The sequence below is a fragment of the Polistes dominula genome, unplaced genomic scaffold, assembly GCF_049000335.1.
Source record: "Polistes dominula isolate Pdom_NZ unplaced genomic scaffold, Pdom_raw_medaka contig_77, whole genome shotgun sequence".
In the NCBI taxonomy this organism is placed as follows: domain Eukaryota; kingdom Metazoa; phylum Arthropoda; class Insecta; order Hymenoptera; family Vespidae; genus Polistes; species Polistes dominula.
The window spans coordinates 7,803,711-7,829,566 of NW_028301152.1; the positions used below are offsets into that span (position 1 = coordinate 7,803,711).

Here is a 25,856-nt window from a genome sequence, read left to right on the forward strand (position 1 = left end):
TAAACAATAAATATTACGTTAAATTATTTTAAATAATTTATTAGTATAATTGTAAATAAATACTTTTATATTCATTATATAACTGCAAATATGTTTTACACTGTCAAATAATTTAATAATAATATTATTTTTTGATCATTCACATCTGAATAAATGAAAATATTTCATTTAGTTTTTTTTTAATAATATTTTTCATTAATTTCTTTTTTTTGACAATAAACTAAATATTAACTATTGAAAATAATTTTTAATTATTATTTAAAAGTAATATTTATATTCTCCATACATTTAAGCACATACCATACAAATACATATATACATTCTAAGTAAATGGGGGTGGGGTCTAAGTTATACTCCATTGGTTCGAATGAACCAGTCGCTGTTAAATGCGCAACTGCATCCAAGAATAAGAAGTCAATGCGCAGGTTAATATCGACGATGCAATAAGATGAGTTGAATTGATAATTTTCATATCTGACATACGTACTTTTGCGCATGATGTTTTAACTATACATATATATATGTTATAAGTATAACTTTATTTCAGAAATATGAACATTTGTTAAAAATAAATTCTTTTTTTATCATAAGAACTTAGTCAAAACAGTATTTAAAATTATTTATGTAAATTAAATTTTAAAAAATATTTACTATAAATAATAATTTTATTTATAAAAAAATTGCATAGATTACAAGTGATAAGTATGAAATTTGAAGGTGGAGTATGAAAAAAATAATAATAAGTTACCTAATTAAATAATTTTATTTGTTAAAGTATTTTATCACGTTACCAATACATATTGGATTTTTTAACCTGCGTGTTATATATTAAAATATTAAAATAATATTTATAAATAAGTACAATTATTTTTGTAATTATTTTTAAATATTATTATTAATATTATTATTATTAATTGGTATTAGGAACTCGAAAGTTCCACTGCCGCAAATACCAAATCCCGCCAGTGTTCTCGTCCCTGAATGCAACCCCTCCAGTCGCGGTCTTCATAACCTATTTCTTTACAATATTATTTTTAAATACTTTTTAAAAATACATATATCAATAATAAAATAATTTTGTTAAAAAAAATTAAATTAATAACCAAAATTATTTTACCAAACGTACAATATCAGCTATAAATAATATACAAATTTACAATACCAATATTAAACAAGTTACCGACTGAAGGTAATATTGAAAAATAAACAAAATATCGACGCCATTGACCAGATATTAGAATAGATAGATTTCAAATTCAAATGATAAAAGACCACCCACGTAAAATCAAAACTACAAGCCGAGAGTTAGCGACATCCCTGTGAGATAGAATGTCTCGGTTGCTCGACGAAGGTTGGGCGATGTTATAGAATCAGCGGTGAGGGTTGTAGAAGAGGGTTGAAAGAGAGGAATAGAGAAAGATAGAGAATAAAGCTTCGGGCAGTTCCCTTGGCAGCCTGGTGCGCGGTGAGTGGTGCCCCGAAAACGAAACGACGTGCGTCGTGTTACTTTCGTCAGCATGCAACAACGACGTAACATTCACGACTACCCTTCTAACAATATTCTCAGCTTGGACGACACTTGATCTCCGACTGAACATTATTAAACAAATAATAAAACATCAGGAGAACATTGACAAAGTGATATGGTGGCCCTGCGTAAGTAAACTTTACCAATTACCTTAGTTATAACAACCCAAATATTTTGCATACACGTTTGAAATAGAATAATAGGTGAAACTAGAGAAGAATAAACAGTGACACTGTAAAATAGAAAGAGCTAGGAAGAGAAAAAGGGGAAGGAGGGTAGAAAAGAAAGAACGACGGACGAGGTTTGGGATCGATATTGACCCTTCGAGAGAGCGTGCATCAGCTTTCAGTGTAATCGTTGCGCCGATTTTCAGTTTCCACCTTTGAGAGTCATCGTCTAGCCTCCTTACATCCCCCTTCCGTTATTTATCCCAATCCCATCCCACCCCCTTTTACATCTTCCTCCTCTTTTGCTTCCTATTTCTTTTTTTTCTTTTCCTATTCCTCGTACACCACCCATTCTTCCACCTTCTTCTCCTCCTTTTCCTCTTACACCTCCTCGTCTTCTCGACTCGTGCTTTCGTCTCTCGGCCGTTCGCCAAATCGATTTTACCCTGTACACACATACCACATCGCCATGATTTTCGATCGTTCGAGTTTAATAATATACTTCTAACCAAATCGTGTTGGTATGTGTTTATTTTGTTAATCAAATGATCATTTTTTAAACAAAGTTATTATTTTGTTTATATAATTGATAGTAGGTACCAGTCAATTCCGAAAAAAATAATACAGTAATAGATTAATAATAATAATTTAATTTAATAATATATAATTAATGATTATATTATATTAATATAATATATTATTTAATATAATAATATATTAAATTAATTAATAATATATAATAGAATTTAATAATAAATAAATAAGAAGAAGAAGAAGAAGTTTATTTCAGGTATACCCTTTTAGGGTGTTTACCCCGAAGCCCCCCTACATGTTCGTTCCCCTTGACAATATACTTAATTCTAATTATGCCCTAATATAATATTAGATATTAATATTAACAATATAAAAATAATATAAAACAATATAAACAACATTAAACAATATACCACATTTAGTAACTATATAGACTATATAAAACTATAACATATATATACTTCATTTATGTTTATGTGTTCTATTCCTTACATTCTATTTCCTTATATGTCTAATTGTTCCACTCATATTATCTATCTTCTCGTTCCCCCTTCACCCCTATCTTGGCCCATTTTCCTGGCCAGCCTTTCGAAATTTCTTATATATGCACACAGCTGGGAATAATAAATAAATAAATATAAAATATTTATATTTTATTCGATAGTAATAAAATATTATTTATAATGACATAATTTTTAACGAAATAAAACAACTATGTTGAATATAAAATGTTTATATGAAATTTGAAGAACTAGTCATTTAATTGGTCGTAATACGTTTTCTGATAAATTATTATTTATATGTTATTCAAAAATGTTGTTTTATAATCTAAATTATATATTTATTTTTTAATTAAATAATGGAAATAATATAGTCGATTTTGATACGGATTTATAATTTATAAATTTACTAAAATTAAATGAAAAACAAATAAAAATATTGAATGTGCAATATTTATAAATTTCAAGCATAAAACTTCATACTTACCGTTCGTTCTACATTTAAGTTTACTTTAATTTGAAAATTAAATATTTAATCCTGATCAGAAATAAAACATTGACTTCTATTTGAATAAAACTAGTTCAGCAGTAACACTAAACTAGCAAAACCTTTTACTCGTTTACCCATTTATGCTGAACCGGTCCAATAACCGATCATAAACAAAACTCCTATTTATTCCAATTTAATGCAAACATTAATCAACTTGACATTTGATTCAAACAATAAATAAATTAATAAACAAACAAAAAAGTATATTTAACATCATAATCCTTCTAAAACTATAAAATTAAATGGCAAATTTAAATACCTGTCGTTATAACCCGCATATTGGTTGTTAATTTAAAATATCATTCGTCAAATTATTTTCAAAGTAATAATTAAAAATGATTATTCGATAAAAAACAAAATGAAATATTATTCGTTGATTAAGATTTGCATAACCTTGATCTCTACAAATACACAAATACACGTCTCTAATATTTATAGAAATGTTAGTTCTATTAACGTGCCAATGTTGTTTGATAAGAGAAGCAAATCCGGTTTTCATTTTATCGATATATTTCTTAAAGCAAGGTATTAAGAATCTTCTTCATTCGTTCGATTTAATTCGATAAGGATAATCTAATGAGTAGGTTGGTCTTGAATTAAATCAACTATTAAAAATCTGGTCTAACTTTTATGACAATCATCGTTTCTATTTTTAACATCGTCACACTTCGTAAAAATTTTTTTCCCTTTATTTGTTTATCTTCGAACTAACACATTCCCACGGACGCAAATAGGACATGAAAGGAAGTAAAAAATAATTGATGAAAAAGATAATCAAAAGATACATGAGAGACACATTTTGTTAGATAAAAATACTCAAGTGTCAATGTTGCCAATTTATTCTTGACAAATCTAAATATATTGCATTAGGAATGAAGGGGGTTGGAAAGTTTTTTTCGTATTTTAATAGTAATTTCAAGTTAATGTTTTATTTTTTGTCACACGATATATTTCTCATTTTTCAAATGTATATTTAATATAATAATATATAATATAACTAGGGGTACCCCGCCACGCGTTGCTGTGGCTCACAATCAGTCCGATATACACGTCTTTATGTCAACGAATTACCTTATACCTCCATCAGTTAGAATCTTATCGAACTAACAGAGATAATCATGACTCTTTGTTAATAATTCGCAATAAAATAATATTGCGATTATAAATTGAAATATAAACTATCCTATCTTTTAAGTTGGATGAAACTGCACACAGTGTGCAAAATTTTATTAAAATCGGTTTAGCAGTTTAGGAGTCCATTGTGGACAAACAACGTGACACGAATTTATATATATTAAGATATAATATAATAATTAATATTATTCTCTATATTAATATATTAATATTATTATATTATAATAATAATTATTTTATAATATTTATTTTTTTTTATAGTAATATATATTATAATTAATATATAATATTAATATAATATAATATATAATTGTAAGTATTGACAGATCCGATTAATGTCAGAATTATGTGATTTTAAAATAATATAAATTAAAAAAGTTTATTCCCCTATCCACTCTGTGCAATTCTACTTATTCATAAGAATAAATAAAATATTATTTAACTTTTAAATTCACAGTTTATTACGGGGAACACTTTTCTGAGAGTATAGCGGTCATTGTACACACATGCACGTGCTCGTGTTCATTATTTACGAACTCGCGCTTGCGCTTTCTGAGTAAAACTCACTTGAGAATACACGCTGACTGTTCTTTCGTACAATTTTATCCACCTTTCTTTCCCCTCAACCCCAACCAACACTAACACCACCATTATCGTTACTTTTTTCTTTTGTTCCTCCTTCTTCTTTATTTGAAAAGCTTTCGCAACAAGGCATATAATCACCTTCCAGTTGGATAACAATCAAATTACTTAAAGCACTTGCTTCCTATCGTAAATCTTTCATTTTACCCGATTGGATCGTCACAGGATGAACAATCATTTTTATCATAAATCGATGTATTCTAGCGTTGGTAGTAGTCCTTGAAAAAAAGGGGACGATTACCGTTCCGATTTTATCGTACGATTTCATCATGAAATTCTAACAGGTTCTTCATATTTCATTTTTTATATTTTTAATTGCTTTTGTTGTTTCTCGTATTAATCAGATAACAAAATAATAATAATATTATTTATTATAAATTACAATTTTTTTAATCAGTCGTTTAAATATTATTTAATATAACATATATATAATATTTATTATAAATATTTTTTTTTAATTTTATAATTATTACAAATGATATGATAATAATAATAATAATAATTGATCATGATTGAATATTTTGTGTAGTTTATTAAAATAATTAATAATTTAATAGATTAATTAATTAATAGATAAGAATTATATTATAATGTTAATATTAATTTTATAATATTATAATAATATAAAAATAATATATATAAATATAATATTAAAATAAGATAAAAATTAATTATATTAATTAATTAAATTAATTAAGTTAATTAATTTAATAGATAAGTATATTTATCAATTTTTTTCTATTTATTATTTTTTTTCTATTATTATTTATGTGTGTGTGTGTGTGTGTGTGTGTGTGGGTGGGTATATGTATTTTTTCTTTTAAATTTAATTTAATTTTATTGTCTTATAAATAGCCAATGTTATTACTAAAATATTTCTTTATTTAAGTAACATATATTACATAATTAACGAAAAATGCAAGAATAATACGTATAAGTAAAAAATAACTTAATTTCTGTTTTGGAATAGTACTATTTCGTTGAATTCGTATTAATACGGGTTATAAAATACTGTAAGATCAAAAATATTAGGGTGTTATTTAAAAAGAAATAAAGAAGACCTTAAAAAACATTACTTTATCGTAATGTATTGCTAATCAAAAATAGATCAACTTTCATTTAAAGTATTTGTTGTCAGGTTATCGCAAATATTTAAAAAATAGTGAAAATAGTTTGTATGGGACATTCACAGTGACCCTTATTCTGTGCTTGACGTACATACTCGTCGTCGGTCGATTTTTGCGACGTACAGTGATGCGTACTTTCAAAACGATGCTCCACAGTTAACTGATTAATATAATAAACATGAGTGTCATTGGAATAAGAATATTTAAGAGATTATCACGAGAGTATTATGATGATTGGTAATGAAAAAAAAAAACTAAAACAAAAACAAAACAAAATAAAAGGTGATTCTCGACATGAGTGGTGTATACGAGGGTAGCCATTCTTCTTGAAACGTTCAATCGACGTGTTCGAGGTAAACAAGAGAGAAAAAGGGAGTAGGAAAGAGGAGGAGAAAGAAAGATAAGAACACACAGAAGTAGAGAAAGAAACAGAAAGACAGGGTGTGGATGAGAAGAGTTGGGCTCTTGGGAGGTGGGTGGGGAAGGAAGGGGAGTTTGTTATGTATGAAAAAGAAAGACAGAGTGTGTTTGTGTTTGCCACGTGAGTCGAGCTCGCTCATTACTCGCGTGCTACGACTGTTAATGAGCGTTTCAGAGACGCGTCTGTAATAAAGAAGAAAGAAAAAAAAATTAAAGAGAGAACAAACGAGAGAAACAGAGAAAGAAGAGAGAGAGAGAATAAAATGAGACAAGGATGAAACGTAAAAGGATAGAATAAGAGGTAAAGAAAAAAAAATATGGGGATGGAAAAAAAGAGAGAGAAAGAGAACTCGAAGCTTTCAAAAACGTTTGAAAGATGCCACTTGAAAGTTCCAAGGGTTCTATCATTTTCTCTCTTTCTCTTTCTCTCTTTCTCTCTCTTTCTCTCTCTCTTTTATATTCGCGAGAAACACGCAATGAGTCTTTTCAGTTTACAGTTTACGTCATGACTCCTCTTTAGAAAATCTCTCCTCGATCTTGCCTTCCATCCCCTACCTACCACCATTCCTTCCTTTACCTTTAAATCACTCTCCTCCCATCCCGACCCTACTCACCTCCTTTTGCTATCCTCTCTTTTGGTAAAGCATCTCGTGAAAAAAAAGAAATAATAATTTTCTTCGAGATAGGACGAACATTTTTCTCGTTTTATTTTTTTTTTTTTACAAAAATGTGAAAAACTTTCTTAGATGTTTTTTTTTCATCTCGTTTTTCCCTCACATTCTAAGATTAATAATTGTGTATTTTAATTTTCGTTTTTTTTTTAACAAGTTTTTTTTTTATCTTGTACGAGCGACATTTTGACGATGATGTTAATAATTTTTAATTTATTAATTTATTAAAAGAATACAAAAAAGACAAGGAAAGAAAAATAGAGAAGTGGAAAGTGAAAAATGTTTTTAACGATCCACTAATATCGGTTAACCCCTTGAGTACTGAATTTAAATTATTATTTTATTTTTATATATTATTTATTTTATAATATAGAAATTGTTTGAAGATTTTTATGCATATATAACGGATTTAATTTGTTGCTATATGAATTAATACATAGGTAAAAGTGATACATTTTATTTGGAATATATTTATATTGGTAAATAATATATATTATAATATATATTATATTAAAAAAAAAAAACATATGTATTATATTATATATAATATATTTATACAGGGTGGGTCACCACATTTTACCATCTAGATTTACGTTATTATTATTACGCGTAGCAGACAATGTTTAACATGGAGTTGAATGGCTTTAAAAGAGATTCATACTAATGGTACTTTTTTTTGTAGGTGGACGTGTAAAGGACATATGAAGGTCATTAATGTTTTTCTGAACGGAATTATATAATTTTTATTGCATCATCTGATACTCTTTCATATTATTTACAAAAAAGTATTAACTTATTTATGTATAAAAATTATTACTTTAGGAGATATTTTAATTTTTATGTCTATTTACAAAAAAGGTTCAATGTGGCGACCATTTGCATCAGAACACTTTCTGAATCGAGAAATTAATGACCCCATAAGAAAAAGTCGAGGGGCGTTAGATCTCGTAATCTAGCCGGAAAATGATTAAGCCCACCTCGTCCTATCCAACGATTTGGGAACATTTGATTTAATGTATCCCTTGTTATTCTTGAATAATGAGCAGTGCAACCTTACTCTCTTGGGGCTACTTAAAAAATAAAGTTTACGCTGAGCCTCCGACTACAATGGCCGATATGAGGGATCGTATCGTCAATGAATGCAAAAAAATAACATCAGATACATTAAGAAACGTTAATGAGTCATTAATTTCTCGATTCAGAAAGTGTTCTGATGCAAATGGTCGCCACATTGAACCTTTTTTGTAAATAGACATAAAAATTAAAATATCTCCTAAAGTAATAATTTTTATACATAAATAAGTTAATACTTTTTTGTAAATAATATGAAAGAACATCAGATGATGCAATAAAAATTATATAATTCCGTTCAGAAAAACATTAATGACCTTCATATGTCCTTTACACGTCCACCTACAAAAAAAAGTACCATTAGTATGAACCTCTTTTAAAGCCATTCAACTACATGTTAAACATTGTTTGCTACGCGTAATAATAATAACGTAAATTTTGATGGTAAAATGTGGTGACCCACCCTGTATAATACATTTATGTTATATCGGTGATATAAATATATATTTTTGCAACCACATTTCAATTAAAAAATATAAATAAAAAATATATAAATGAAACGAAATAGAAATATTTATATATTTATATATTTTATATATTTATATAAGCTTCTTAAATTCAGATGACGACTCAAACTCGCCCACCGTAACTTCACCCAAGTAAGCAAATGACGAGTCTCACTCATCAAATGTACCCAAAGGGTTAACTTACATAGACACGCGAACATAAAAGCTCCTCAGTATATTAAGTACGCCATTGTTAAATAAGGAAATCATTCGAAGTAAGAAAATCGTTTAAGTGCATCTCAATTGCATTTAGATTCTAATTTCTCTTGGAACTCCCCCATTAGGCTAATTCCATGTTTCATGTTAGTAGCAAGCATGGTTACCTTTTGTTTCTTCTACCTTCTTCCTTTCTATTTTTATTCGAATTTTTTCCCCGTTCTTCAGCAGGTATATAGCCTGATGAGTCACCTCCTCCACCTCCTCTGGTGAACGAGGGCAGATTGAGGAGGTAAGATGAGGGTTAGGGGAATACGCGCCACAGGCGAGTTTCTTATCCTCTTAATCGCTAAACCTCTTTTGTTTCCTCGACGAATCCCTGACGTGGTTTGTACATATGTACTTAGGTTATACCTACAAGGGTTTCAAAACACTGCTACGTTTATTCTCACGCAATTTAATCCGCCCTTTTCTCGTACCTTTTTTTTTTTTTTACTATTACCCACTATCATAAAGAGAGGACTATGGCCAATTTGGGACTTGGTAGTAGCAATTTAGGAAAGGGAAAATGTGAGGAATAATCGTCAAGAAACAACAGACTTCATTATTTTCGATTCAATTTCTTTTTCTAACCTTTCTTTCGCATTTTTTTTTTTTTTTTGGTAAAGGTTTTCCATTTTTATTATAGTTATTAAACATTTATGGAAGGAAATGTAGAGTTGGATTAAACAAAAATTTATACTATGTTAAATAACTGAGTTTAGCAGTTTCAACAATTTTTTTTATTAGTATATTGTTAAATAAATTGTCAATTTATAGAAAATTGTTTTCATTATAGATAATATTTTGACAATAATTTTTATATGTATGTAATTAATATTTATAATATGGTTAGAGTTGTATTTGAGGTTGATATTTCAGTATTGAAATTATTGCATTTATAATATTAACAATTTATATATATATATATATATATATATATATATATATATATTAGGGTGGGTCAAAAAAATGACTTATTTTTTTTTTTTTCAAGTGCCACGCAAAAATGGGTTCCTAGACACCTTAAAAGAATTCTCACCCAATATGAGCTCTTAATTTTAATAGGAAGATCCTCCGCATCGCAGTTTTTTATTTTTTTTCAGTCCAATAGATTAAAATTCATACCTCATTATTTATTGATTGTACAGAAAAATGTTCAAGACGAATTTTGTAGGAAATTTAATGCTCTACAAGAAAGGTATCTTATATTTTTTCCGTAAACCTCACCATTTGAATGATATTGAAGATTTAAATTTGATGATTTTTAGACAAATCTCATTTTTGCTTATGAATTTTATAACTCGACAATAAATGACTATTAAAAAGTGCACAATACAAATTTTTGTAGGAAATTAACTGCTCTATAAAAATAGAGTCTTATGTTTTGGCGATTAAATTAAGCGTTCAAAAGATATTCAGAGACACAAATCAGTACGCATGAAAGTTTGATATTATATATATATAAATCAATGCAATAATGAACATTAATATTTTATTATAAATACTAACTATAAACAAAACATTTAAAAAATATTATTAATTTTGTTGATCATTTTTACATTAATTTCAATTAATCATATTATGATGTATACATATTTTAAAGAGAGTCAATTTATCAAATACAATTATTATAATAAAATAAAAATGATTGACAATAAAATATTGTAGGTCATTCAATCAGCACATCTGACAAATCCTTTTTTAGGTATGATATTTCATTTTGAAAATATACATATATAAAGTAAAAAAAGTAAGAAGGGTTGGTTATAAAAATTGATTTCGTGTCGAAACAAGATCGAGGATTCTTGTCCTTGTATTGAACTGACTAGAAGGGTGGTTTAAAAGCGTGAGAGATCGAGTATAGCATGCTCGTACCAACAAACGAACGAATGAACCAACCAACCAAGCAACTAACCAACCAACGAACAAACGCTTGCTTGAAATCCGTGTAGGTTAGTGGTGCCTCAAAAAAACAAGGGTTTTTAGGCTGGGGGTAGTGAAGGGAATGTGAAATTGCAGGACAGACGAGGGTTGTCGAGGTAGAAGTGCTTTTCTATAGGCGAGCATCGAGTGTTTCGAAGCTCCTCACTATCTCTCTTTCTCTTTCACTCTTTTGCACCCCTTTTCGTAGAGAAGAGGGTAACTCGAAGCCTTAATGTAGGTCAGCTGACTTGGCTACGTGGCTCGAAACAATGCGGATTTCCGCAAGCTACCACCCCAAAGGCTAGATATCTACTTCCGTTGATGAGGGAAAGCTGGCCGAGAAATGATAATCCACTTTACCGATACTCTCTTTTTCATTCTTGCTATTTTTTTTCTTTCTTTTTTTTTTGGACCCTCTTCTTTTGCTCTTTTTTACCTCCTTTCATAGATGTCTTTTTTTTTTAATCGAATTGAAAATCAGCAAAGAACCAAGTTTCTATCGTTGTCTTAAACGTGCAAGAAATAATTGAAGTTGTGCTTACAAATATTTATCAGAATTTATTAATACTTCAATGGTCGCACGTGTATGCAGTCAAACGTCGTCAGAGGCCCGGTAATATTTTACAAGAATTAATTTAAAAAAAACTTTATTGTCATTTACGAAAAAATTAACATAAAACAAAAAACAACAAATTTAATTTTATATATAATTTTAAATATATATAAAGTTATAAATAAAATAACGGTCAATGTGTTCCGGCTATCACACAAATGCTGTGTGAGCGGCCATTAAAGTGTTAATACCAAATATGTAAATACGAGATCGAAATTTTTATATAGAAAATACACGTTTATTGTATGAAAATGATAAAAAAAATATTTGATTCGAAATATTGTCCATAGCGAGCTATACATTTTTCTCACCTGTTTAACAATTTGTAAATTCCACACCATAAAAACTGTTGCTGTTTTTGAGACAAACGCAGGGGATCAATTCGACGAGTCATTTTTCAGCAATTATACACTTTTTATAATAAATTAATTAGACTTTAAATATACAACATAAATGTACAATCAGATTTTCAAATAAAAAAAATCTAATTGTGAAAAAAACATGTTGGTATTTGTTTCGTTGGTAGAAAAAAAAATTAGGAAGTGATAATCAAATGGACCTTTGATATACGCTAAGGGTTAACAATAACATATATAAATTTGTTCATTAATCATATTTAATATTAACGAAGATAAATATTTATTTAACGTAGAACGTTAATTAAAAGGAAAGATACACATTAATCAAAAATATACATGAATCTTTTAATTTGTACTTTTTTTTCTTTCTTTTAATTTGTTTCAAGACGTTCGATAACACGGACGTATTTCTTAACGATGTATACGATCAAAGTCGAGATAAATGGATCGAGAAATGTAAAGAAATAAATATAGTTTAAAGTTAAAAAGAAAGAAAGAAAAACGAATGTTAGTAAAAGAAATAACGATGGTAGACATTAATCCTTGTCGGTCTAGACGACTTTATCTGCATGCCTGCACGATCTCGTCGAACTCAAGAGGAAAACTAAAAAGAAATAAAGAAAGAGATAGAAAAAAGAAAGGGCTAGAGAGAGAAAGAAAGAGAGAAAAGAGAGAGAGAGAGAGAGAGAGAGAGAGAGAGAGTGAAAGAAATATAAAAAGAAATAAAATGAGAGCTATGTGTATAAATATATAACATACATTTTATTGTATGTCTATTTTTACATTTCCCAACTTGCGTTTGAAAATACTTTGACTTCTTCAGCAGCAATATTCCAAAGATAATAATAACCTACTGGAAAATTTCTCTTTCTTTCACTCTCTCACTTTCTCTCTTACGTTTTACTTTATATTATTATTTTATATTCATTCTATTTCATATTAAATATAAATTTTAATTAATATATAAATAACATAAATTGATATACACCACATGGCTGTAAAACTGGGTTGAATAAAGATTATCTATCTATCTAATATAAATTAATAATATAATAAATGTATATCACATATATTTTTTATATGATTATAAAAAATCTTGGAATATTTATAAAATTCTTTTAAAATTAAATAAATAAAGGAAAAATAATAAATTAAAAAATAAATATATAAATATTATTATTAGATTATTATTATTTTCTCATAGCAATCATTAATCATTTTAGATAAAAAAAAAAATAAAATTTGTATTAATTATTATCTTAATTATTTATAAGGACAAGTAATTAATTATAAAATGAAGATAACGTTAGATCGAATATTCGACATTATTTTAAATATTAGTAGTTAGCGTGATTGTAAACATCAATGTAATGCTTTTCAAACAGGGTTCCTATCATAACACATAAAAATACACATACATACTTCTACATACGTAAAACGGAAGGATTAAAATAGCTTCTTATCAATATTTCAAAGTGGAATCTACTCGTTGCTTCTCGCAACGTCACTTTGAACGGCCCATCGTGAAATATTCAGGAGGTACTCTTGGAAAAACAAAGCTATCGAAGATATAAGCATGTGTATGTGTATAATATGTGAGAGTGTAAAAGATAGAAAAAGAAAGAAAGAAAGAAAGACAGAAAGAAAGAAAGAAAGAAAGAAAGAAAGAAAGAAAGAAAGAAAGATAGGGAGAGATAAAAATGAGAAAAAAAATTTAGAAAGATCTGAAAATTGTTCTAGATATAGAGAATATGATGAAAGAGAGTGAATGAGAGAGAGAACATTTGAATTTGAATTTGAATTTGAATTTGAATTTCTAAAGGAATTCTATGAAAAGGGCTAAATAGCCCTATTATAATGGAACGTGGCCTCATTACACACAGGTTGGCTTATTTATCAAATAACACATAATGTATTATAATATAGAATAAAATATATAATATAAATATAATATATAATATAAAATATAAATAAAAAACATTTCGTGAAAAAAATAAAAAATTAACTTAGGTCACTCTCGAAATAAACTACTTATTTATTTATTTATTTATAAAAAATATACAAATCAAAATCTATAAAATTTTATATGATACAATACATATCTAAATGTTTAACAAAAAAAAAATACATTTTAATACCTTATCGTCGGTGACACTAATGTCACACACTAATATTGATAATATAATAATGTTAATAAATATTATTAATTTAATATAATTAAACATAGATATATTCCCATCTTCATTTATTTCAAAACGATGATCAATTTATTCCAGTATATTAGTTAATTGTTTACGAAGAAAATTCTGACGATTTAATTGAAGTCGATGCCCCTTTTCTATTTCGAGGTATTGCAACGCTATTTAATTTTCTTCGAGAATTGTTTTCTTTTTTTTTTCTTTCTTTTTTCATTCGTTCGTTCAACTCATTATCAATCCTGAACGTCATGCGAGTTTGCTAAATGCATTATTCAACATTTAACGACACTTACGTCGTATGCTGTGATACGCGGCGCATTTACTCATTGTCAGTAAGTAAATATATATAGGATGTTTCATAAAATAATATAAATACTTCAATAAGATATATTAAGAGAATAAAACTAATCAAAAACCATATACGATCTTATATGTCCAATATATTTCAATTTCTGAGTTATTGATAATTAAAGATATCGAAGTAAGTATCCAATTTTTAGATAAACAAAAGCTACTGTATAACTTATTTAGCACGTCTCAATCTTATCTAAGAATTGCAAATAATGTCTATCGACATGAAGAACAAAAAATTATATCTAACTGATATCTTATTATTGCTAAAAGTGTTAACGAAACTCAATAGTATTCAGAAATCGAGTAAATGGTTTCGTCTAGTTATACTGAAGTGATCAAAACAGATTAAATGGATATCCGGAATTGAAGCAAAAATACGTTGATTATATCAAGATAACTTCCCGGAAAGTATAATACAATTCCAGATCGTGAAATATTTTCATCCATTTATAGGAATGGTTGGGGCAATGGTTGAGAGCTTCCTAAGTACAACCTTTGGCCTAAATGTACTATATTTCTTATACCTTAAATAGTATTCAAACATTATCCACATTTTTTCCCCCTACTCAACTTGCCCCGTCTATTATAAAGTGAATAACTGGAGAAGTAGTAATATTAAATATTTAAAAACAACTATGTTGTTAAACATTACTTAAAGAAAAGAGTTTATATCAAATATTTAGGTCACAGTTGTATTCTGGAATTCGAACCCAAAACCTGTCGCTATCCGAACGAATACTCGAGCTACTTGAGCTACGAAGACCTGTATTCGAGACTCTACATAATTAGATTTATAAATAATATAATTTTTTATAGGTATGTGACGAATAATGTATATATTTCGGATGGTGTGTATAATAAGCAGATATTTCACAGATTGTTTGATCATTTTATAAAATGTCCAGAGAGTTTTGGTTAATCTATAAAATATCCTTTTATGTATAGAAATGTACATATATATTTACTTACATCCTTGTATCTATCAGTACTCTTTTATTTTTTTACCTACATACATACTTACATACATATTTACGTATTTATGGTCACCATGTTCTTCTTCGAAGCGTAGAGATAGATAACTCATGAAATATAAGTGGTTAGTCTAATAACACTAAAGAAAATTACTGTTCGTAGGCGATAATCGTGAAACGGTATTGCGTGAGAACATATCCTTCTGAATTGAGAGAACTTAATGTGTCAGAATACTTAAAGGAAGTTCCGTGTATGTATTCATGTAGAGATGAAACCGTTTACTTCAATGGTTAACGTCTCCAGCCGATTAAATCTGACCGTTACGCGTGCGCATTGCACCAATAAACTGTAAAAGTTGCATAGACTCAAGCTAGAAGATTTTATGAAGAATTATGTTCAACATACTGCATTCCATTTCTTTTTTTTTCTTTTTCTTTTATTTCTAATCCATTTATTGAGAAGAATACAATTTTTTAAAACAAATGTAGTTCACTCTGAATTCTTGTAAATTGAAATTTATTAATTTTTTTTGTAATAAGCTTTATTTATTAATGATTATTAATTTTTTTAATAAGAAATTTACATTATTAACTGTAAAAGAACAAATTAAATATTAAAAAAATAACAGGTTTTGAAAAAGTATGTAATACCATTACGTATACATTTAATATAAAAATTCTTATTCGTAGATGCAAAAGACAATTAAATAAGATTTTTATTTATAGTCATTGATCATTGATTGTAATTGATAATTATCTGAATTATATATATATATATGTAATTACTAAAAAATATATAATTTTTTTATTTACGTTTATTACCTAGAAAATAACATATTATATAACATATTAAGGAAACGCATAGCATATAAATTCAAACTAGACAAATATATTCCTATTATTACAATATTTTTAATTTCCGCAAAGAAACTCCACAACAGGATAGATTTTTATCAATAATCATTAATTATTAATTATCATCGATAATTCTTTCAAGATAATAATTTAAAAAACACTAACAAATATATCTTCTTCATCATCGTCAATTTTTATTCTGTAATAAAAAATAATGACTTATACCTTATATTACCTTTATCTTTAATAAAAGAACAAGATAAATGTGTACATTTATATATAAAAAATATGAAAAAGTACATAAGAAACGTAATTACTTGAAAGATATTAATTAAGAAGAGTAAAACTCGTAACCCGTTTCTTTTCAGGTATAAAAACCACTCAAGATAATCGTAAGAACGCGGCAAAGTATAGCAACCAATAGGTTTATCGGTTGACTAGTCACGTGGGGATTCGGTCACATGACATGCTTGACTCGGTGGCGCGAACATAGGAGTCGCCCTCAGCGCTAGACGAGCGCTCAGTTGATTCGGAGACCTCGTGCGGGTAGGATTGATTATTGACATATTCAAATTTGAGTCATTAAACACATCGTTTAATTATTAAACTCATTTTTAACATAATACAATAATTAATAATTAATAATCTACATTATTTTCTTGTAGAATTGTGTTTCTTTTTTATTTTAATTTGTTTTCTTATTTTATTTTTTTAATTATGAATTAGTTTGATATTCATAAATATTTTTTTTTATTTTATTAATAATGTAAAATGTAATATTATTTGAATGGTGTAAAACAAAAAGAAAGTAAGGAAAGAGGAGAGAGAAGAAAATAGTGAATGCGATTAAAGACGTGTGCCAAATTAGAAACACTCGCTTATTCATCGGATATACCCAGGTATTTTGTACTTTGTTCATATCATGTTTAAAATCAAAGAAAATAATGACATTTATGCGTGTTATAAAAACGTTATAATTTTAACTAACATTTTCACTTATACATATATATACATACATTGCATACATTCGTGTAAACGTTATAAATGATCGTAGTTAACTAAGGTTACATTTTAATTCTTTTAAATAAATCATTCGAATATTTATTTCATTTTAAAAGATTACTAAATTGTTTAAAAATACTAATTTGTTCATGTCATTTTGATGATTTTTAATTTTTTTTTTTTAAGTAGCATATAGAAACAATAGATTTCATATACCTGATTGAAAGTAAATGTTTTAAGAAAAATGATAATAATTAATATTGTTATAACTTGAATAGCAAAAAACTCGTTATCTTGCACTTATTGTTAGTCAAAACAAGTACATGATGAATCTCAATCGTTAAATGCATATATTAACCTAAGGGTTAATTGGATATAAGTAAGTAATTTTTTTTTGTTCATGTTATGTTCAGAAAGAATAATGACACATAATAAAATGATTGTCTTTGTTTTAACTAATGTTTTTTTTCACTTTTTACATGCACAAAGTGCATAATGTACAACTATAATCAAATCATGTTAAATTTAGTTCATTTATCATAGTATTAAATAATATAAAAATTGTATTTCTTATATCTGTATTTTATATTTCTTTTATTTTATATTTTATATTATTTTTATTTTATATTTTTATATATTTCTTATCTGTATTTTTTTTTTTTGAGTAATATAAAATTATATTTTTTATAAGAAATATTGGTAGTTATTGTAAATTAAAAAAAATTCATAGATATTTATTTATTTACACCCTTTTGCCCAAATAAATGAACAACTTGGTTATATATAATATTTGATATAAAAAACATTTAATAAACTAAACTAAAACATTATAAAGTAAAATTATTTTTAATTTATATTCAATATCACACCTTTAAAATAATATCTGTTTTATTTTTTCGATTCTATTTCTTTGAAATAATTTCAAACATTATTATTTGACTACTTTACACATTACAAAGGAGAATCAACTAGAATCCACTTTATGAAAACAAAATCCAATTCATGACAATAATATTTGTACTAACGTACTTACAATGAATGAACAACTAGAAACTACTCATAAAAACAATAACATTTACTCATCACCTATTTCAATCTCCCCTTTTCGTTCTTTCTGTTTATAAAACCCGACAATCTATTTTCTTTTATCTAAATGATAGAATTTCAGCAAGATAAATAAACCAATCAACGTATAGAAAAGTAAATTAATAAAAATGTAAAAAATGAGAGATTATTATGTTCATTTATCACGTTTGCAAATATACATATAAAACAAATTATTTATAATATGATTATTATTTTATTACTAAGCTCTTTCTTTTATTTTAAGCATTGTGTGAAGAACAATAAAAATTACCTAGCAACTTTAAGTTAAATAAATAATTTAAAACAACTGCAAATATTATTGAAATAATACAAATACTAATTATAAAAAATACAACGTTTGTTTTACATATAAAAAAATACAAATATTAAATTTAAATAATTTCATACAAATATGTATATTTATTGTAATAAATTGCTAATAATTAATTATTAGTATAAATTTATAATATTTAGTTATTATTATTTAGTTAATAAGTTAATAATAATAATTATTTAATTAATTATTATTATTAATTAAACAAATATTACTGAAATAATACAAATTCTAATTATAGAAAATGTAACGTTTGTTTTATTTACAAAAAAAAAATACAAATATTACTTTAAATAATTTCAAACAAATTTTACAATAAATTGCTAATAATTAATATTATTTTTAATTAATTACAACAAATATAAATAACATTATAATTATATCAAACAAATGATGTTTGTATGTATAATAAATAATAATATAATGTTCACGCGAGTTTGATCAGGTGCGGGTGTGTTTACGATAAAAAAAAATGTCACGGATGAAAGAGACGGTGAAAAAGAGAAAGAGAAAGAAAGAAAGAGAGAGAGAGAGAGAGATAAAGATAAAGATAGTCAGATAAAAAAGAAAGAAAGATAATATTGCGTTTCACGCGGTTGGATGCTGCGTCGTGCTTTGCCGGCTAAACTCGTATAGTGTAAAATGAGCGCACAAGCACACTCGAATAAAAGTGCATTACGTCAGACACTTTTTCAGGAATTTCAATCCTCTCAAATTTCCATCTAGATTTCTCTCTTTTCAGTCATTTTAAATAAATCAGTCTAATTCTTTGATTTTGATTCATAATTAGATCAATTAAACTAAAGACAAATATCTAATGTATTCAGAATTCAACTAATTTCATTATAAATCAATCAAATTATATGTGCCAGTAATTATAAGAGTGTACTAATATAAAACAAAATTGACAGTATTGATTTTTTAATTTATTGGTCATATTAAAGTCTTTTCATATTTCATATATTTATTTAATTAAAAAAAAAAGAAAAAAAATATTTATAGATTTATTGACCAATAAAATATAATTATAAATAATACTTTATATGTTATTATAAAATGTACATAAAATAATATAAAATAATATTTATAATATCTAATTATAATATGTAATTAAATTTAAAATTGATCATATTAAATTTAAAGTAGTATTTTAAAATTATTTAATAACATTTATTTAAATTTATTTATTTTAATTATTTTAATAAATAATTAAAATTATTTTATAAATTTTTAATTTATTTATTTAAATTACCATATTTTAAATAATAAATAATAAAATTAAATAAATATATATTATTATAGTATTTTTATAAATTTATATTATAATTATATTATATATTATATTATATTAATTTTATTATAAATAATAATTAATTTAAAATTAAAAAAAATAATAAATCATATTTTAAATAATAAAAAATAAAATTAAATGAATATATAATATTTTTTTAAATTTATATTATAATCATATTATATTATATATTATATTATATATTATATTATATATTATATTATAATTATATTATATAATATATAATATAATATAAATACCAATAAATGAAATTAAAAAATCAATCAGTACTGATCTAATTTAATATAAATAATTTTCCTTTAAAATAAAATTTAAAAAAATTCTTCTTTTTTATTTTGTTTAATTTTTAGACATTAATGTGTCACAGTTACTGACACATTTAATTAATTCTGAACTACTTTTAAAATACAACAATATATATTATCAAGAAATTTACAACCCAAGGGTAAAATAAATTTAAAAAAAAAAATAAAAGAAAGAGAGAGAGAGAGAGAGAGAGAGAGAGTGGGAGCTAATAAATATCATATTGAATTCAAGATCCTAGTTTATCCCTGACCATGCATATAAAATGTTAAATCAACATAAGAGTGGTTCTGCTTTTGAAAGCTTCTCGAATACATACCTCGAAGAAGCATGCTAGTGTTGAAGAAAGAGAAATAGATAAGTGTGTGGAGGGTTCGAGGAAAACTAGAATACGAGGGAGAGAGAGAGAGAGATAGATGAAACGACGAAGCAAGGTCATTTTAAATCGTTCTACCTGTCAGTCAGTGTCGCAATAAATGCAGCTGATGTTCGAGTAACTGTTCCGAGCAATAACATTCCTCACTAAGAGGAAGAACCAAAGTCTTTTTTTTTGTTTTAATATTTTTCTTTTCTATTTTTCTTTCTATTTATTATAATTATTATTATTTCTTCTTACTTTTTTTTGTATCCTTTCTTTATTCTTAACAATAAGACAATTTTCCTCATACATCTTTCAGCATCACGTTCGTTTCAAAGTCCCTCATTTATTTATTTTTTTCTTTTCTATTTTTTAATGTGTGTAAAAAAAAAAGGTAAAAGAAAATAAACAGAAAAATCAGCTGTCGTTAAGTTGGGTTTTTTATTTTCTTTTGTATATTTAATGCCAATTAATAATAATAATAATAATAATAATAATAATAATAATAATAATAATAATATTTTATAAAAATACCTACCTTTTTTAAAATTATTTTTATGAAAATTTCGGTGTCAGTCCTATTTTTTATTTTTATATTTTTCTTTTACTCGCATCGAAGTAAAAAAGAGAAAAAATATTATCATTAGATCATATATCCTTTTGTTAATAATATTTCAACTAGGACGTTTGTAGGAAAATTTCGATGTCCTCACATTTTCGTATTTTGTTTTTTTTTTCTTTAAAAAATGTAAAATTTGTTCATCAGATTGAATAATAAAATTTCTCTATGAAACATTTTCATACACAGAATCGTATTTTTTGTTTTCTTTTTTCAGAATGAACTCACGTCTAAAAATAAAATAATTTTGTTGTTATTCTTCAAAGTAAAAGCCTCTATCGTAGAACTGAACTAACGATCAGCTGTTTCTATGCAAGAATTTGATTCTATTTCAATGTAAGCTATCAACGAAGACACAAACATTATCAGATTAGATAACAATTTATCTATGCGAATTGTTTTTTTTTATTTTATATCATGATTTTCTCATCTAATATTTAGTTTTTTTTTTTATAAAAAAAGAAACAAACTCACAATCAGATGTTTCTATCAAATAATTTTGTTCTATTTCAAAGTAAACTTCCACGTAGTAAGTGGTAACAGACTTGTCTGTTTATATCAGATTAGATACAAAATATTACGGTGTAAAATTTTTCTATTTGACGTTGTAAATTTTTATTTTCATTTTCAATTTTATAAGCATACATTTATTTCTGATAAAAACCAAGCTCCTAATCAACTGTACAGTTGAAAAAAAAAAGAAAAGAAAAAAATTGTCAATAAATTATCATAAAAAGTATACCCGCTTGTGTTTATTACATTCGATAAAAAAAAATAGTTCAACGTGAACATTTTTCATTAATCCTTTGAGTATTAAATTATTTATAGATTTTTATGCTTATATAGTTTATTTAATTTGTTGCTATATGGATTAATATATAAAAGTAATTGATTTTATTTGAAATATATTTATATTGGTATATAATATATATATTTATTATAAAATTATAAATATAATTAATTTAAATATAAATTTTTTATTATATTTAATAAATAATATAATAATAATATAATAAAATAAAGAATAAAATATTTAAATGAAAATATAATTTAATATAAAATTATAATTAATATTTTATAATATATTATATATAATATATTTATATAATATATATTTATATTGGTGATGTAAATATATATTTTTGCAACAATATTTCAATGAAAAAATATAAATAAATATATAAATGAAACAAAATAGAGATATTTCTATATTTTATATATAAAATATATAAAATATAAGCTTCTTATATATATATATATATTCAGATGACGAGTGAGACTCGTCAAATGTACCCAAGGTGTTAAACATCAATATTTTTTTATATTCCATCATAAATATTATTTTACCGTGTACATTTTAATTAATGTAGAACTGATCTGTTTTTATAATATAATTTTTCATTTTTAAAATCATCGTAAAATTTAATGAAGGATAAAATTTGTCAGAGGATTAGATAATAGTTCGTTAGTGTGAACGTTCTTACTAAATCGAATCGTTTCGTTCCACTTTCGATACTCGTAACAATATCGGACGACTTAGAAGTTAAGTAACGACAGATCACAACGATTACGACGGAAGACGTTTCTATCCTCTTAAGAGAGAGAAGCAAGAAAATAGTACAGTTATCGAACCATCGAGGCCGGCTCACGTATATATGTATATGTATTTACGTACATATACTCATGTAAATAAACGATATATATATTGAACAAATCAATATAAACAACATTATTTGATTGATTATTCGATCCATCATTTTTATTTCAAATATGTCATACATATTATTATTATTGCAATTGTATTTGTCCTTGATTTAAAAATATCCCTAGATAATGTTAAAAAAATTATTATGATTGTTATATTATTTAAATTGGAAATTCTATCTTAAAATAATGATTTTTTTTTAATCTGACGATACAAAATAAATTAAACAAACTTGTAGATATATTATAAATTAAAAAGTTATTGCAGAAATGATTGTATTACATTTGTAATGGTATATAATAGTATATATATATATATATAAATGTAATATATTTAATATAATTATAGTATATAATTAATATATAAAAATCATATATTTTTTAATATAAAATATATATCTTTTTTTATATTAAAATTAATATAATATTATTAAAATAAATCATATAACACAATTATTATTCTTTTTTTAATACGGATTATTACTCAAAAATATTAGGTTGTCTCAAAAGTTTATTCTTTTATTTTCTTTATTTTTTTTAAAATAATTTTATGCGCACGATATTTTTAATGTTGAATAATATACAGGTAAAGAAAAAGATAATACAAAATAAAACTGATCTTATTTACTAAAATAGCATAAAAAAAAATATTACCCATAAAATATTGTACAACTTATTACCAAAAATAAAAAAAAGAAAGTAATTATTTGGGATGACATAATATTTAAAAATAATCGATGCACGTTATTCCAGAGAAATTACTCTTTTTTTTCTTTTCTTTTATAATAAAACTTCGATCTTAACATATATGTGATAAAATAACAAATTAGGAAATAAAATGATCATTTAGCGTCTATCGAACGAACTCGTATGTTTGCCTGTCTCGGAAGAAAGTTGATTTGCTAATTAACCTTGTTCTATCCTTTTACATATATGTGTATATATATATATACATGTGTGTCGGATCTTGACCTTTAGACAGTTTAACTAAACGATTTGCTTACTCATTTTGATTTCTATGTATATGTAAAACACGTATATGTGTGTAAACTTGCTTATGGATGTTTATCCTACTCATATAAAAACTCTTCTTATGTCAATGAATATTTTATGATTTCAATCGTGCGTATCGAGATATTCTGAAAATGTCATTTCTAGTTTAACGATATACCTTAAGATTACAAAATCGATAGTATATTTCAATTTAAATAAATATTTAAGTGTATACGCACATAAATTATAAATTTATGTATATCACACGTATGTACTATTATTCGTTCTTTCATTGTTAATTTTTTATAATCATATTCATCCAAAATAAAAAATAGGAATTTATTTATTATACCGGCGTGCTAGTATTATTGGGTTGGTAACTAAGTTATTGCTGATTTTTAAAAGCTACCTATTGACAAAATTCGCAATTATTTACTTGCCAACCCAATATTTCAAAATATCTATAATATTATTTTTATTATTATTATTATTATTATTATTATTATTATTATTATTATTATTATTATTATTATTATATAATATAATTATTATATTATTATTATATATATAAAACATTTATTGAAATAAAAAACAAAATACTATTTAATCTTATTTTAGATATATAATTTATTAAATATATTTTCAAAACATAATTATCAATGTCGTTGATTTAAATATTCAATATTAATATTTTTTAATAAATAATGCTGTAGAAATACAATTTAAACAATTCAAAACATTTTTTAACTACATAATATAAAAAATTACAAACATAACATACAAAAAAATTTACTACTGGGTGTGTGAACGGGATTTGAAGAAATTATGATGTTCCGATGGTATATATCGTAATAGTTCAATTATATCCTTGAATTTTGCTGTTATAGTTTGTCTGATATTTTTATATAGTGATATATATATATATATATATACGAAAAAACTTATTCCCTAGCCCATAAGATACATTTATTAAAATGAAACAAAATAAGTGAAATATGAAAAAAAAGTATCTTTTAAGAGTGTAACACGTAAATAAGGATGGTACAAAATGTACTTGTATATTGTCTCATACCGTTATCTTTAAGTCACGGAAGATTCAATATGGCCGCTTATCCGTTATGTGCAATACGCCTAAGCGATGAACATCTTCTTCTTCGTAAATACATGCGAACGAACGTGTGTCAGCCATTCGATCGAGTATCCATCTATCTTTCTCTTTCTCTATTTCACACATGCTTCGTATCTTCTGTTTATCTTGAATTCTTGAAAAAAAAGGAACCGGTAGAAGGATCGTAATAGATGGTGAGAAATATTTTTTCGTATATTCAGCAGTTATCTCACAAAGGAGTGGCCCGATCAAACTTTTGATTGTAAATATTAAATATTTTATACAGTTTTTAAGTTTTCACTTTTTTTCCTTAAACTTCAAAACTTTGATGTTGATAATAATTTATGTATTTTTAGTTTTTTTTTTAGGTATCTCTGATCTTTAATTTAAATTACATTTACAAATTAATTAATTATATTTAAAATTAATTAAATTATATAATTAATATTAATTATATATTATAATATTTAAAATTATATTTTAAATTAATTAATTATATTTAATAATGACATTACTTAATAATGATAAAAATAATAATTATAAATAATTATATATCAATATTGCCTAAATTACATGACCATTACTTTCCATGATGAATATAACATTAAAAAAACAATTTCTTGGTACATCAAAGATCCCTAGATATCACGCCATTA

General features: G+C 25.2%; 1 protein-coding gene across 9 annotated transcripts in view; it reads left to right on the plus strand.

Annotated features, from left to right (window-relative positions):
- Positions 1–1,366: 1,366 nt before the first annotated feature.
- Positions 1,367–25,856, plus strand: part of Mgat2 (alpha-1,6-mannosyl-glycoprotein 2-beta-N-acetylglucosaminyltransferase) — a 41,898-nt gene continuing 17,408 nt past the window's right edge. For 3 of the 9 annotated variants that reach the window (XM_089178321.1, XM_089178324.1, XM_089178323.1), the window contains exon 1: positions 1,368–1,656. Coding sequence is in view for 3 of the 9 variants with exons in the window: in XM_089178323.1 (XP_089034449.1) it covers positions 1,644–1,656 (13 nt within the window). In the remaining 6 variants the exon portion in view is untranslated. The other 6 variants (XM_015325768.2, XM_015325770.2, XM_089178322.1 and 3 more) reach the window with 5 other exon arrangements.